The sequence below is a fragment of the Mustela putorius genome, unplaced genomic scaffold (genome assembly GCF_011764305.1).
Source record: "Mustela putorius furo isolate JIRA1106 unplaced genomic scaffold, ASM1176430v1.1 tig00003850_pilon_pilon_pilon, whole genome shotgun sequence".
NCBI lineage: Eukaryota > Metazoa > Chordata > Mammalia > Carnivora > Mustelidae > Mustela > Mustela putorius.
In genome coordinates, this window is record NW_025422002.1 from 15,612,507 (window position 1) to 15,627,558 (window position 15,052).

The window sequence follows — 15,052 nt, forward strand, 5'->3', positions numbered from 1 at the left end:
ATAAAACGTGTCCCCAGACACAATTGATAATGTCTGTTAGACTTCAGATTATTTTGAATATAAGCTAGGGTCCTATATTGTTTATAACAATACAGTTAAATTAGGTTATTTAATACTCCCTGAGGACCAGTTTATGCTTTTCGGAGTGAAATGATAATTTTATTTTGTTATTATATTTTTAATTGAAATGTAATTGATATATGTTATTAGTTTTAGGTGTACAGCATAGTGATACAATGCTTATATACATTGCAAAGTGATCACCAGTATAAATCTAGCTACTGTTGGTTGCCATACAAAGTTGTTACATATTATTAACTGTATTCTTTATGCTATACATTATATTGCCCTGTCTTATTTACTTCATAACTAGAAGTTTGTGTCATTTAATTCCCTTCCCCTATTTTGCCTTTCCCTCTATTTCTCCCCTCCCCGCACCTCCCCCCTCCCTCCGCAACCACCATATTGTTTTCTGTGTGTCTGTTTCTGTTTTGGTTGTTTTGTTTTTAGATTCCACATATAAGTGAAATTTTATGGTCTTTTTCTGTCTTACTCAGTTCACATAGTGTGATACCCTCTAGATCTATTCATCTTGTTGCAAATGACTTGATTTCATATTTTTTTTTAATGGCTGAGTTATGTACACTACAACTTCTTCATTCATCTGTCAATGAACACTTAGGTTGCTTCTGTATTTTGGCTACTGTTAGTAACGTTGTTGTGAAGATAGAGGTTGATGAATTTTTTCAAATTAATGTTTTTGCTTTCTTCATACAAATACCTAGAAATGGAATTACTGGTTTGTATGGTAGTTCTATTTTTAATTTTCTTTTTAAGGATTTTATTTGTTTATTTGACAGAAGGAGACACAGTGAGAGAGGGAACATAAGCCAGGGAAGTGGGAGAAGGAGAAACAGGCTTTCTGCTGAACAGCGAGCCTGATGCAGGGCTTGATTGGGACTTGATCCCAGGACCCTGGAATCATGACTTGAGCCAAAGGCAGATGCTTAACGACTGAGCCACCCAGGCACCCCTCTAGTTTTAATTTTTTGAGGTACTTCCATACTGTTTTCCACAGTGGCTACACCATTTTGCATTCCCACCAACAGTACCTGAGGGTTCCTTTTTCTCCACATCCTCACCTGTTACTTCTTACCTTTTTGATGCTAACCATTCTGACATGTCTGAGGTGATATTTCATTGTGGTTTTGAATGCCTTTCTCTGATCATTAGTGATGTTCAGCATCTTGTGTCTCTTTGTCATCTGTATGTATTCTTTGGAGAAATGTCTGTTCACATCCTCTGCTCTTTTTTTAGTTGGTTGGATTGTTTGGTTTTTGGCATGGAGTTGTGAGTTCTTTATATGTTTTGGATATAACCCCTTATTGGTTATGTTTTACTTGCAAACGCCTTCTTCCATTCATTTTGTTGATGGTTTTCTTTGCTGCGCAGAAGCTTTTTAGTTTGATAGTCCCATTGGTTTATTTTTGCTTTTGTTCCCCTTGCCCGAAGACATAGAGCCAAAAAAATCACTGCTCAAACCAATGTCCAAGAACTTACTGCCTGTGTTTTCTTCAAGGAGATTTATGGTTTCTGGTCTTATATTTAAATCTTTAGTCAATTTTGAGTTTATTTTTGTTCATGATGTAAGAAAACAGTCCCGTTTCATCGTTTTGAATGTAGCTGTCCAGTTTTCCCAACAGTGTTTATGGAGGAGACTTTTTCCCCATTGTATATTCCTGCCCCTTTTGTCAAAGACTAATTGACCTTAAAAGTGTGGGTTTATTTCTGGACTCTGTTCTCACTGATCTGTGTCTGTTCTTGTGCTAGTACCATACTGTGTTTATTACTATAGCTTTGAACTTCAGGGACCATGATACCTCCAGCTTTATTCTTTCTCAAGGTTGCTTTGGCTATTTGGCATTTTTTGCAGTTCATACAAATTTTAGGATTGATTATTCTAGTCTCTGTGAAGAATGCCACTGTTATTTTGATACATATTGCGTCAAATCTATAGATTTCTTTGGGTAGTGTTGACATTTTAATGACATTCTCCCAGTCTGTGAGCGTGGTGTAGGCACACCTCAGAGATACTTTAGGTTTGGTTCCAGACTACCACAATAAAGCGAGTCAAATGAATTTTTTGTTTTCCCAGTGCATATAAAAGTTAGGTTTACACTATATCAGTGTATTAAATAGTGTACATTAGCATTATGTCTTAAAAAATGTACATACCTTTTTAAAAGAATTTTATTTATTTGACAGCAGGGAGAACAGAGGGAAAAGGAGAAACAGGCTCCTCACTGAGCAGGGAGCCCAATATGATACTTAGTCCTAGGACCCTGGGATCATGACCTGAACTGACGGCAGATGCTTAACTGACTGAACCACCCAGATGCCCCAAAAATGTACATACCTTTCATTTAAAAATACTTTATTGCTGAGGCACCTGACTGGCTCAGTCAGTAGAGCATGAGGTTCTTTTTCATGTCTTTATTTACATTCTAGTTAGAGCATGTGACTCTTTTTATTAAAGATTTTATTTATTTATTTGACAGAGATCACAGGTAGGCAGAGAGGCAGGAAGAGAGAGAAAGAGTAGGGAAGCAGGCTCCCTGCTGAGCAGAGAGCCCGATGTGGGAATCAATCCCAGGACCCTGAGATCATGACCTGAGCCAAAGGCAGAGGCTTAATCCACTGAGCCACCCATGAGCCCCAAGAATGTGCTCTTGATCTTGCAGTTTTAAGTTTGAGCTTGTAGAGATTATTTAAAAATAAAAAATCTTAAAAAAAAACAGTAACAACCCACATTGTATTGCTAAAAAATGCTGTCAGCTTGAGCTTGCAGTAAGGTTTAGCCATTTTGCTGCTGAGGGCGCTGCCTGGATATTGCTGCAGCTTCTCGTGAAGACTTGCTGCTTCACCTTGTACTTTTATGTCATGGAGACGACTTTTCTCCTTGAACCTCGTGAACCACGTCTGCCAGCTTCAGACTTTTCTCCTGCAGCTTTGTCATCTTGCCCAGCCTTCATATATTGAGGAGACTAAGGGCTTTACTCTGGAGTAAGCCTTGGTCTTATGGGAATGTAGCTGGTTTGATCTTCTCTCCAGACCACTACAACCTTTTCCACATCAGCTGTAGGGCTGTTTCACTTCTTATCTTTTGTGTTCACTGGAGTAGCGCTTTTAATTTCCTTCAAAAGCTTTTCCTTTGCCTTCACAACTTGACTAACTCTTCAACACCAGAGGCCTAGCTCTAGGTCTTGACATGCCTTCCTTACTAAGCTGAATCATTTCTAGCTTTTGAATGAAAGTGAGGGACTATATACAACTCTTCTTTTCTCTTGAATACTTAGAGGCCATTGTGGGGTTACTACTGGGCCTATTTTCAACATTGTGTCTCAGGGAAGAAAGAGGCCAGAGGAGAGGGAGAGAGACTGGGAAAGTGAAGCAGTCAGAACATGTACGTTTATCAGTTAAGCTTCTTACTGTCTTATGTAGGTGGAGTTCACGGCTCCCCAAAACGATTACATTAACATTTAAGTAACATTAAAGATCACTGACCACAGATCATAGTAACAAAATAATAATGAAAAAGCTTGAAATATTGTGAGACTTACCAAAAAGGACAGAGAGACATGAAGTAAGCAAATCCTGCTGGAAAAATGGCACAGTAGGCTTGCTTGTCATAGGGTTGCCATAAACCTTCAAGTTGTAAAAAATGCAGTATCTGTGAAGTGCCACTAAAATGAGGTATGCTTGTATGTTTTTCCATTTATTTTTGTTAGTTTTAGTTTCTTTTCTTACTGCTTTGACAATTTCCCAGAATACAGGTCTTTTACCTCCTTATCCCTAGGTATTTATTTATCCCTAGGTATTTTATTTTATTCTTTTTGACGCAGTTGTAAATGAGATTTTTCTTAACTTCTCTCTCTCTCTCTCTTTTTTTTAAAATATTTTATTTATTCAGTTGACAGGGAGGGAGAGACAGAGCACAAGCAGGGAGAGTGGCAGGGAGAGGGAGAAGCAGGTTCTCCGCTGAGCAGGGAATCTAATGTGGGACTTGATCCCAGAACCCTGGGATCATGACCTGAGCCTAAGGCAAATGCCTAACTGACTGAGCCACCCAGGCACCCCTTAATTTCTCTTTCTGAAGTTCATTATTAGTGTATAGAAATGCAACATTTTCATGTAGATTTTCTATCCTTCACCTTTACTGAATTCATTTTTTGTAGTTTATTTTCCTTGTCTGATTGCTGTCGCTAGGACTTCTAGTACTATGTTGAATGAAACTGACAAGTGTGGGTATCCTTGTGTCAAGCCTGATCCTAGAGGAAAAGCTCTCAGCTTTTCACAGTTGAATGTGATGTTAGCTGTGGGTTTGTCATATGTGGCCTTTATTATGTTGAGTTAAATTCCGTCTATACCTACTTTGTTGAGAGTTTGTGTTATCAGAAATGAATGTTGAATTTTATTAAGTGCTTTTTATGGCATCTGTTGAGTTGACCATGATTTTTCACCTTCTTTTTGTTAATGTGATGTGTCACATTGATTTGCAGATGCCGAACCATCCTTACATGCCCAGGTAAATCCCATTTGATCATGGTGAATGACCCAGCTAATGTAGTACTGAATTCAGTCTGTTAGTGTTTTGTTAAGGGTTTTTGGATCAGTGTTCCCTCAGGAACGTCTGATTTTGGTGATGTCTTTGGTTTTAGTCAAGGCTTGCTTTTTAAGTGTTGTTAGGTGGGAGCAGAGCATCCTGTAGAGCAGTGTTTCTCAACCTGTTTTTATTATTGATCCCCCCCAAATTCTTTTCAGACACTTTTCCCCTATTTACACCCCACTCATGAAATTTAATTCCACAGTTATACCATATATCTGTTTGTGTGTTATTTGTATTTCTGTTCTTTATCCATTAAAAAAAATTTTTTTTTAGTATTTATTTATTTGACAGAGAGAGATCACAAGTAAGCAAAGAGGCAAGCAGAGAGAGAGAGAGGAGGAAGCAGGCTTCCCACTGAGCAGAGAGCCCGATGCGGGGCTCGATTCCAGGACCCTGAGATCATGACCTGAGCCAAAGGCAGAGGCTTAACCTACTGAGCCACCCAGGCGCCCTAAAAAAAAAATTTCTGCCCACTCCAGAACCAGTTTTTATTACCGTTGGGAGTGCTGTTGCCGGGCTAATTCTTCTCTACTAGTGACACGTTCCTCATTGCTCTTCTGCATGCCCTGTGGGTTTAATATGTTGAGGCAAGGAGAAAGTTCCAGTCCCTGTTACTCCATCTTGGTTGGAAGCAGGGGTCTCCCCAGATCCTGACAGTTTCATATTATACATACAGCCCAACCATTCCACCCCAAAGTAGTGACCCAAGAGAAGTAAAAACAGAGCTATGTAAAAAATATGAATGCTCATAGAAGCTTTATTTCTAGGGGCACCTGGGTGGCCCGTCAGTTAAGTATCTGCCTTCATCTCAGGTCGTGATCTCAGGGTTCTGGGATTGAGCCCCGCATCAGGCTCCCTGCTCAACAGGGTCTGTCCCTCCCCCCACACTTGGTACATTCTCTCTTACATATAAATAAATACAAATCTTTAAAAAAAAAAAAAAAGGGCACCTGGGTGGCTCAGTGGGTTAAGCCTCTTCCTTCAGCTAGGTCATAATCTCGGGGTCCTCAGATCAAGCCCTGCATTGGGGTCTCTGCTTGGCAGGGAGCCTACTTCCCCGTCTCTCTCTGCCTGCTGCTCTGCTTACTTGTGATGTCTCTGTCAAATAAATAAAATCTTAAAAAAAAAAAAAAGGAAAGGAAAGGAAAAGAAGCTTTATTTCTAAGAACCAAAACCTGAGAACCACCCAAATGTCCATTGAAAGGCAAATGGATAAACTTCTATACAGTAGAATATTGAACAGTAAAAAGTATTATGATAAAGTTTTGATATATGCAGTGATATGGATGAATCTCAGAATCATCCTGGATCAAAGAAGCCGGATCAAAGACTACCTGCCATGTGATTTAAAACCCAAAATGAGGGGTGCCTGGGGGGCTCAGTTGATGAAGCAATGGCCTGTGGCTTGGGTCATGATCCTGGAGTCCCAGGATCGAGTTCCACATTGGGCTCCCTGCTCAGCGGGGAGTCTGCTTCTCCCTCCGACCTCTCTCTCTACTCATGCTCTCTCTCTGTCTCTCAAATAAATAAATAAAATCTTTAAAAATGAAACTCAAAAATGCAAACTGATCTATAGACAAAAAGATGACTCATGGTTGCCTAGGAATGGAAATGGACTGATCACAAAGGAAATCTTTTGTGGAAAAGGAAGTTTTTATTACTTGGTGGGAGTAATTTCATGGACAAACATGTCAGGACCCAAAAAATTATATATTATAAATATGCGGTTTATTATATGCCACTTGTATATGTCAATAAAGTGAAAAAAAAAAAAACAAAACAATGAGAGGTTTGGACTCCTGGGGAATCCGTATTTCTCACGGGTGACCCATGTCCATAAATATGCCCAAGTGCACGTTATGATGGTTTTTAAAAATTTATAATAGTAGTGAAGTTTAATATGCTGGCAATTTGAAGATTTTAATTAACTTGATTCAGGCAAAAATGTGTACATACAGGTATATAATTATAGACCTCATGCTAAGTGATTGTTCCTTTCTGCTCTAATGGACTTGAGTAGGTGTAAAACAGAATAAACTGTCCTCAGAATCTGTGGGCTGTGGTGAAAGAGTCATGGTTTCTGAAAAGCAGGTAGACATGGGTACAGATAATGCCCAGAGTTTGGCTGTCTAGCCTGACATTTTAGGACAGTTCTGGAAGTGGTGTACTTCTTTCCTAATTTTCTAGATGGTAATGGTAATTAAAAAATTGAGGTATAGTATGCTTTCAGAAAAGTTAATCTGCTGCAATTTCACATAGCAAATACACCCATGTGAATAGCATCCAGATCAAGAAATAGAATACTACCTGGTACAGCCACTTTTTTAAAATACAGTGTTGGCTGGGCTAACTAGATGAAGTTGAACAGATGCTGAATAACTGACCAGACATATCGATTCTGAAGTTTCTGACCCTGGAAGTATATGCTGTACGAAAATTGTTCTGTTCGCTTTTATCTTTGTAGACATAGCTTATGTTTTGCTTAATTAAAATACTTCCTCTTGGCAGTGGACTCTCAGAGAATTGACCGGGAGGGAAGAATTCCAGATGAAACGTTAGATAAATTGAAGAGCCTGGGACTTTTTGGGATGCAAGTCCCAGAAGAATATGGTAAGTAAAGGAAAACACCACCCTGCTGGTTTGACTCTTAAGTAAGCACTCCATGTTTGTCCAGGAAAGGGTTCTGTTTGGGAAAGGTGGCCTTTAAGTGAAGTATGTCCAGGATCAAACTATAAAACTATAAAACCACTGGAATTAATAAAAACACCCACCACGGACCAGAGCTGGGGTGGCTGACAGGTGAGTGTGTGGACTAAGAGATCTAGGAAGAGGAAGAAATGTTGAGGCCTGTACTTGGTTCATTTGGTGTGGATCAGGGCCACTGCAGGATGTCCGTGCTCTCTAGGTCGTTGTGGGCCGTGGAGAAGGGGGTGTGTATAACCTTAAAGCCACATTGGCCAATTTCAGTGTCATCTGCACTGTGAGGCCCTTTGGTCTCTCCACAGAGGAATTGCCCCAGACCTATGAGCCCTTTTTGTTAGAGGGATGACTGTGGGCTGGGAGCTCAGGTGTCAGGGTCTGCCACTCTGCTTCCTGTCCTGGTACAGAGGAAGAAGGCGCATGGCTGTAGGACACAGGGGCATTGAGGTGGGAGATTAGATCACTGAGAACATTCAAACCGGGCAGGTTGTGTTCTGGACTGTCCCTGTAATTCCTGGATCATTGTAGTGATGTTTTCAACCCCCAGATGAAAGACCCGGCCTTTCTCCCCAGGATCCCAGCGTGATTCCGCCTTCGTAGATTTGGCCAATCACTACAGATCTCTCTCTCCTGCTTAATCTAAAATTGGTCATCTAAATTCTGTAGGGATTAAGGGGACAGCAGGAAGTGGGGCAGGGGGATAGGGAGACGAGGAACAGAGCCTGTGGCGCAGGGCCAGAATACAGTCACACACACACGCACACCATTTAATTTTACCTCTTGGTCCCCTTTGACATAAAAGCATGGCTCTGGGCTTCACAGCCCATATGCAGCACCCATTGCTCTGGGAGCCCTCTGCCTGAGCCTTCTCTGGAGCCATTTTCCCCTTGGATCAGCTAGGAGTCCGGTTTAGGGGAAGGAGCTGTTGATGTTGCTTTAAAGGTTTGGGCCTATTTCTTGTCTTTGAGGTGGTTATTTGGACATTGATATTTGGGGCATTTTTCCAGCCAGGTTGTGAGTTAGGTTTTACAGAGCAAGACACAGAAGACAGGAGTTTTTCTTGACATTATGTCTCTGCCTGACTTATCTCCAGAGACTAAAGTTAGGCCTGTGTTGTTCCTCTACCCCCTCAGCAGCCAGGGCTGGGGAGCCCTCAACATCTGTAGAGTAAGTTCCCATTGGTACTCAGCCTGCAGCCGGTCCTGGCTGAGATCGAGTGTGAACATTTAGGACCCACTAGTGCAGGCCTGATCTGATTCGGAGGCATAACAACACTGCCCTCTCTGCAAGAGGACACGACACTGTCAGTGCTGCCGCCTCCCTTCCTGGTAGAACACAGCAGCTCAAGCCTCCATGGAGGCAGCTATGTGTGCTGCATTTCCTTGCCCCAGTCTGCAACGTCCGTGTGCGGCAGGGGGAGACTGAGCTCTGCCCAGACAGCTGAGGCTTGTCAGCATCCTAGCTCACAAGGCACAGGGCAGTCAGCTTCCCTAATGTGTAGTCCGAGGTGAATATGGAACAGAGTGAAGGTAGAGGCGGAGCCAGAGAACTGTGGCAGGTCTGTCAGCTAAAAAATATAAATGACTAAGTGCTTGGAGAAAACAGAAGTGGCAGAAGAGAACCTCTAGACATAGCCAGGTTAGTGATAATACATATTTCCCCTTCAGAAGCATTTTTAAATTGTCTCTTGATTGGTGAAAAGTACTTAATTTGATGTGGGAACACTTTGTGTCTGTTTGGGATGTATGTTTCTCCATCTGTGTGTGTTTCATGCCAGCACATGTGGGTGGTGTGTGTGTGTGTGTTGGCATGTGATGGTGTGACTCTGCACCCTCTATTCTTGTGTTCTGTCCTACTCATGATATGAAAATGTTCTTTATTTCCTGAGATGAGTTTGGGGCTTTTCGCTTTCTTTTTTTTCTTTCTCTCTCTTTTTTTTAATCTTTTCTTGGGAAATTAAGACAACAGCAACTTCATGTTTGTGCCCCAAAATTTTGGGGGAAATGTTCCCAGTCTGGAGCATTCTGAAGACTGGCTGGAAACAACCATCTTGAAAAATGGAGGCCCTTTTGGCAACCCAGCCTGGGTTTTTCTCCCCCAGTTCCCTGTGTGCTGCCCAGTGTGTGATTCCTTCCTGCCACCTCAGCTTCTCCCCAGCCAGCAGTCTTCACCTACTTGTTGTCTCCATGTGATTGCTGTTCCTCCATGATTGCAATGATACCTGTGTTAGTGGAAAAGCACTAGAAGGGGCGCCTGGGTGGCTCAATGGGTTAAGCTTCTGCCTTCGGCTTGGGTCATGGTCTCAGGGTCCTGGGATCGGGCCCCATGTCAGGCTCTGCTCAGTGGAGAACCTGCTTCCTCCCTCTCTCTCTGCTTGCCTCTCTGCCTCTCTGTGAGCTCTCTCTGTCAAATAAATAAAATCTTAAAAAAAAAAAAAAGGCACCAGAAGGTTTTGGTGTTTTTTTAAAAACCGTACTGTGTCCCTCAGGATATGAAATAAGTAAGACCAAAAGTGTTTCGTGTCACACTTCTGTGTAATGGCATGGGTGGGGATGAAATACTGCGGAGCCCTGGCCTTCCCCCGGTGTGGAGCCTACAGGACTACACGTCAGGCAGGGCCACCCTTCCCTTTATGTGTGAGTGGCACCCTCTGCAGGTGGGCTGTGCAGTGGCTCCAGGGCTAGTACCCCCACCCAAATTCAGGGCCCAGCTCTGCTCCTGTTGGCCACGGGACCCTGGGCCCCCATCTGTCATTTTTAAGACGCAGAGACCACCCAGCTGCCTCTAGAAGTTGAAGATGAAAAGCAAGATACATCAGCTCAGTGGAGTGTTTGTTTTTTTTAATCTTTGTCTTCTTCGTAGAAGAGTGATTTCTATCCAGGTTGATTTACCTCCCCAGGGAATGTTTGGCAACGTCTAGAGACGTTCTCGGCCGTCAAACCCTGGGAAAAAGGGAACTTCTGGCATCTCGCAAGCAGAGGCCGACCATGCTGCCAAAAGTCCTGTAGTGCGGTGGACAGTTCCCCACAGCAAGGCACAATCCATCCCAGAGTGTCAGAGTGCGGAGGCAGAGGAAACCTGTCCTAGAGCCCACCGGATACAGGGAAAGGGCTGCAGGACAGCTGCCAGGTTTATAAAGATCTGTATCTGGGACAGAAGACACTCACAACATTTTAAATGATTTAATGTGTGTGAAGGTATGCTCTTTGTGTTGAATGTTACATTTTTATGCTAAAAACATACATATGTACATATGCTTATATGCCTAGAAAAAATCTGAAAGGATGTACTCAGAAATGCTCTGATAAGTTTATGGGTAATTTTTATTTTCTTTGGACCTCTCTGTACTGTGATTTTTTAAAATGGTGACATGGTCTTTATAAGCAAAAAGAACAGTCAAGCCCTTTGCCTTTAATGGGAGGAATTTGGGTCTGGGCCACAAATAAAGCTAGTCTGTTTCTTCTCCAGGTGGCCTGGGCTTCTCCAACACTATGTACGCACGTCTAGGAGAAATCGTCGGCCTGGATGCATCAATCGCCGTGACCTTGGCGGCACACCAGGCTATTGGCCTCAAGGTCAAGTGTCTAGGGTTTCCTTCTGATGCTTTGTGAAGGTCAGGAGTCACATTGGGGGTATGGAGGCAGGAGGCTTGCTCACTTTGACCAGGAAGCGACTTGGGCTTGCTGTCTCAGGGTCTTGGGGTGGCGCCCTGCAGCACTCCCTGTGATCTTCCTCTCTGTAGCCACCCCGGATGGCGCTGAGTCCCCACACAAGATCAAAGTTGCTTTGATCACACTGTGCCTTCCCTTGGAATCCTCCTCCCTTCTCCATCACCCTTGACCCATCCTTTGAGGCCCACACCAGATGCCACTGTGTCACAGCCTGTCTTCACCTCACCATTTGACGCAAATCTTTCCTGCTGAGCTTGGAACTCATGAGGGACCAGAGCATGTCTTCCCTGCTGTTCGTGCATGTCTTCCTTATCCTGGGCTTGGAGCATTTTAGGGCAGGGCCATGGTCACACAGCTTTCCGTGACCAGCCCACTACTCAGGCTGTCTCTGTTCTGTGTAGAAAGTGAAAGGAGCTAAGTGAATGGTGTGCTTGCCCGCCCCCCACAACCCTGACCGCACTTGTGCTCCGAGCAATCATCCAGTGGAAAGAGCACACTTCTCCCCATGCTACTGACTGAGGGGGGGGGGGGCGATTCTGACACTGCCCGCACACCTTCTTTCTGCCAGGCGTGGCCTTGGCGTGCCTGAGTCTTCACTCATTATCATCCAAACACCCCTCCATTGGGTAGCATTACCCCCAGTGTGGAGTTGAGAGGATGGAGGCTGAGAGGAGGGACCTCTCTGGCCCGAGGCCACCCAGCCTGAACTGCGGTGATGCGGGTCCCGGAGTCCGGCCCAAAGCCATGCTGGTGCTCCAGACCCAGGCCCTGCCAGAGGGTGCACTTCTGAGCGGCTCCTCGGCAGCCTGCCACCACCTGCTCATCAGCAGCCTCCCCTTCCCCACCTTGGGGCTGCAGGCTCTAGGCTCAGGGTATTTCCTTTTGCAGGAGTTGTTTTCTCCAGAAAGGGCCGTGTTCTGCAAGCATGTGGTACATGTCCTTTCTTCTCCACAGCTGATAGCAGCCTTGTGTGTGTTTGGTTTAGGGGATCATCTTGGCCGGCAACAAGGAGCAGAAGGCCAAGTACCTGCCCAGACTGGCATCGGGGGAGCACATTGCTGCCTTCTGTCTGACGGAGCCAAGCAGGTGTGCCCCCGGCAAGAGGTGGCACATGGCAGCCGCCTGGTGCATCTTCTGGGTGCCCTGGGATGAGGGCTGTGGGTTTTGGTGAATCAGTGGTGGTTTTTCTCTCTTCCATCCCTGAATCTTCCAGATCATCGACTCAGCAGCTTTTCTTGCAGTTCTCTTATGTTTACCTTACTGGTCTGTCCCAGTGAGACTTACAAATGAGATAGCATACCCGGCAGCACCTGTCAGGTCATTGTTCGTGGGCTGCAGCGCACCTCACGTAGGATAGGGCTTTCAGCCTTCTAAGCAGCTTTCCAAGTATGCTGGGCAAGCAATACTATCCCTACTGAACAGGTTAGGAACCGAGGGTTCAGTGAGGTGGTGTCATCAACCTAGAGTCACACAGGCCACTGAGGACTCAGGACTTCCACTGCCAAGTCTGTTACTTGGACTGCACTCCATCCCACTTCCCCTCACTTGGGAACCGGGGGTGCCCTGCCCTCCTCATGGGAGCACAGATGAGCCCGTTCTGCGCACACATGCCCACATTCCAGCAGAAGGCCAGGTCGTTTGCGCTGCCGCTCTTTCGTGTGAAGAAGCAGGGTGACCAAGTCCAGCCTGCCACCTGTCTCTGTAAGTGAGGTTTTGCTGGAATGCGCCCTCCCATTGCAGTGGTAGAGACGTGCCAGTGGAACGACACCCTATAGCCTGCAGAGCTGGAAATGTTTATCATCCAGCCCTTTATTAAGTTCCCCAGTGCCCGTGTTAAAGTAACCAGACCCTCCTATTTGCCGGCCCCCAGAACCGCTTGCGCCCAGCATCGTGTGCCTCACCAGTGTGTTTCTATTCCCACAGTGGGAGCGACGCAGCCTCCATCAAGTCCAGGGCCACGCTGAGTGAGGACAAGAAGCACTACATCCTCAACGGCTCCAAGGTAGCGCTCTGCCACCTGCTCTGGGTCTCTCCCGGCCGTCACCACGCCGCTGACGGCGCGCACACCGCGGTCATGAAGCACATGCACACCATGTCTTGACTGGCCATTCTTGGTTGCGTGCGGCTCTCTCTTTCTGGAGGAAGAAACTGGCTCAGGGAGGTGAAGTGACCATATTTCAAACCCACGCAGGAGTTTAGTATAAGAAGCTTCCTGTCAGCCACCCCCAGCATCAACATCTTCTAACCCCGAGCCCGCCTGCACCTGCATCGCATCCCTGAGACTTTGAGTACAGGTCTCCACAAGATGAAACTGTTTAAACCCCAAAGTCAAAACCCCCATTCTCACATTGAGACTGAGGTGAACCTCTTTGTCCATACAGGCTTGACTCCCAGAGCCGGGAGCTTTATGTTTCTGGCCTGAAGTTTGACAAAGGGTATCTGTGGCAAAGGGTAGAGCTGAGAGGTGGTGCATAACTGTTTGGTTTTTCTCCAAAGCCCTTTTCCTTTCTTCCCTCAGGTCTGGATCACGAATGGAGGACTTGCCAATATTTTTACTGTGTTTGCGAAGACGGAGGTTGTTGATTCTGATAGTTCAGTAAAAGACAAAATCACAGCCTTCATAGTAGAGAGAGACTTTGGTGGAGTCACTCACGGGAAACCTGAGGATAAGTTAGGCATACGTGGCTCCAACAGTAAGTAGCATGCGTGCGTGCATTATGGCCCCATCCAAATTCAAGATAAAATGAGATGTAAATAGTTTTGGTTCCACATAAGCATATCAGCAAAATCCCATTAGGAATGCCACAGTGACTCCATGGTAGTGCCAAGGAGCTCCTTGAAGCTAATTGATTCTTTTAATACATGTTATGTGTGCCCCTCTCTGTGTCGGGGCTCTGGTGATCTCCCCGGGAGCACTTTATCCTGTGAGGAAGGCTGTAATGGACACCAAGGAGGCAGAGGGGTATCCTAGGTAAACATTCTACTGTAGGACACCCCATCTTTCCTGCCTGGAAGCTCCTCCCTGTCGCCCTCCCATGTACCCACCTGGGCCTGCCTGCATCCCCTGGGCAGCACTTGGTCGCCATGAGGCTAATGTCCTGTATGTGGCTCCCAACCCAACCAGCACTGCCAGGGAGTCATGAGACTGCCTCCTGGGGCTCCTAGTTCGAATCATGGGATATGAGGACTGCAGGTGGCCCCTCCAGACCCACTTCTGTGTGTCACCTCTTCTTTGGGGATCCTGGGTTCCGGGTGGCAGTATTTGCCCTGCAGCCTGGCTCGGCAGGGTCCGAGGGCCCTGAGCTCTGGCCTGGCTCTGCTACCTAGAGATTCCGTGACCTCACACCAGCTCATTTGCTTTCCTGTGCTTCTGTTTCCTGCCCTAAGAGAAAGGGGTGATAACAGAGAACGCATGTGGTGAGGTGACTGGGAAGGGAGTGTTATGACATCTGTATAATGCTTCGTGTACATGGAGGCAGGTGTTACCTACCACCACACTCGTGCTGCCTATTGAGACTTGCCCAGAACCTTCCAACAGAGGAAGGAGTGTGCTCAGAGGCCCAAGATACAGAGCTTGAGATGCCAATGGGGAAAAGGTGGTCAGAGTTGAGCAAGGTGGCATCCTGCACCACTGCTGGGCCAGCGTCCACACTGAAGTTGGGGTGACTGGTGCCCCTGGAATCATGCAGTGGCCCCACAGGAATGGATCGGGTGGCCCAGGGTGAGGTCAGAGCGGGAGACAGCGTCCTTCCCACCCTCAGCAGCCTGCAAAAGAGAGCCGCTGGGACAAGGGCCTGGCCCCATAACCTGTATGTTATAAATAGGACCAGCAGCCGGAGAGGATTTCATTGTATTTCACAATCAAGCCATTGGAATAGTAGAATAAAGTCAGCAGACGTGGTTGCTTGCTGTTTGGCTCCTCTTGAGCCATGACTTTCCTTGTCCCGAGTCTCCCTTTCTTGTGTTAAGTTGCTGGGCGCTGCAGTGTGCATGTGACAGTGCGAAAACTGGTGCA

General features: G+C 45.6%; 1 protein-coding gene across 1 annotated transcript in view; it reads left to right on the plus strand.

The window, feature by feature from the left end:
* The window catches only part of ACAD9 (acyl-CoA dehydrogenase family member 9), a 41,035-nt gene that overhangs the window by 11,758 nt on the left and 14,225 nt on the right, over window positions 1-15,052 (plus strand). The window contains exons 3-7 of the mRNA XM_004738621.3: window positions 7,175-7,276; window positions 10,835-10,941; window positions 12,023-12,123; window positions 12,961-13,039; window positions 13,556-13,730. Coding sequence (XP_004738678.1) covers window positions 7,175-7,276; window positions 10,835-10,941; window positions 12,023-12,123; window positions 12,961-13,039; window positions 13,556-13,730 — 564 coding nt within the window. The remainder of the gene's footprint in view (window positions 1-7,174; window positions 7,277-10,834; window positions 10,942-12,022; window positions 12,124-12,960; window positions 13,040-13,555; window positions 13,731-15,052) is intronic.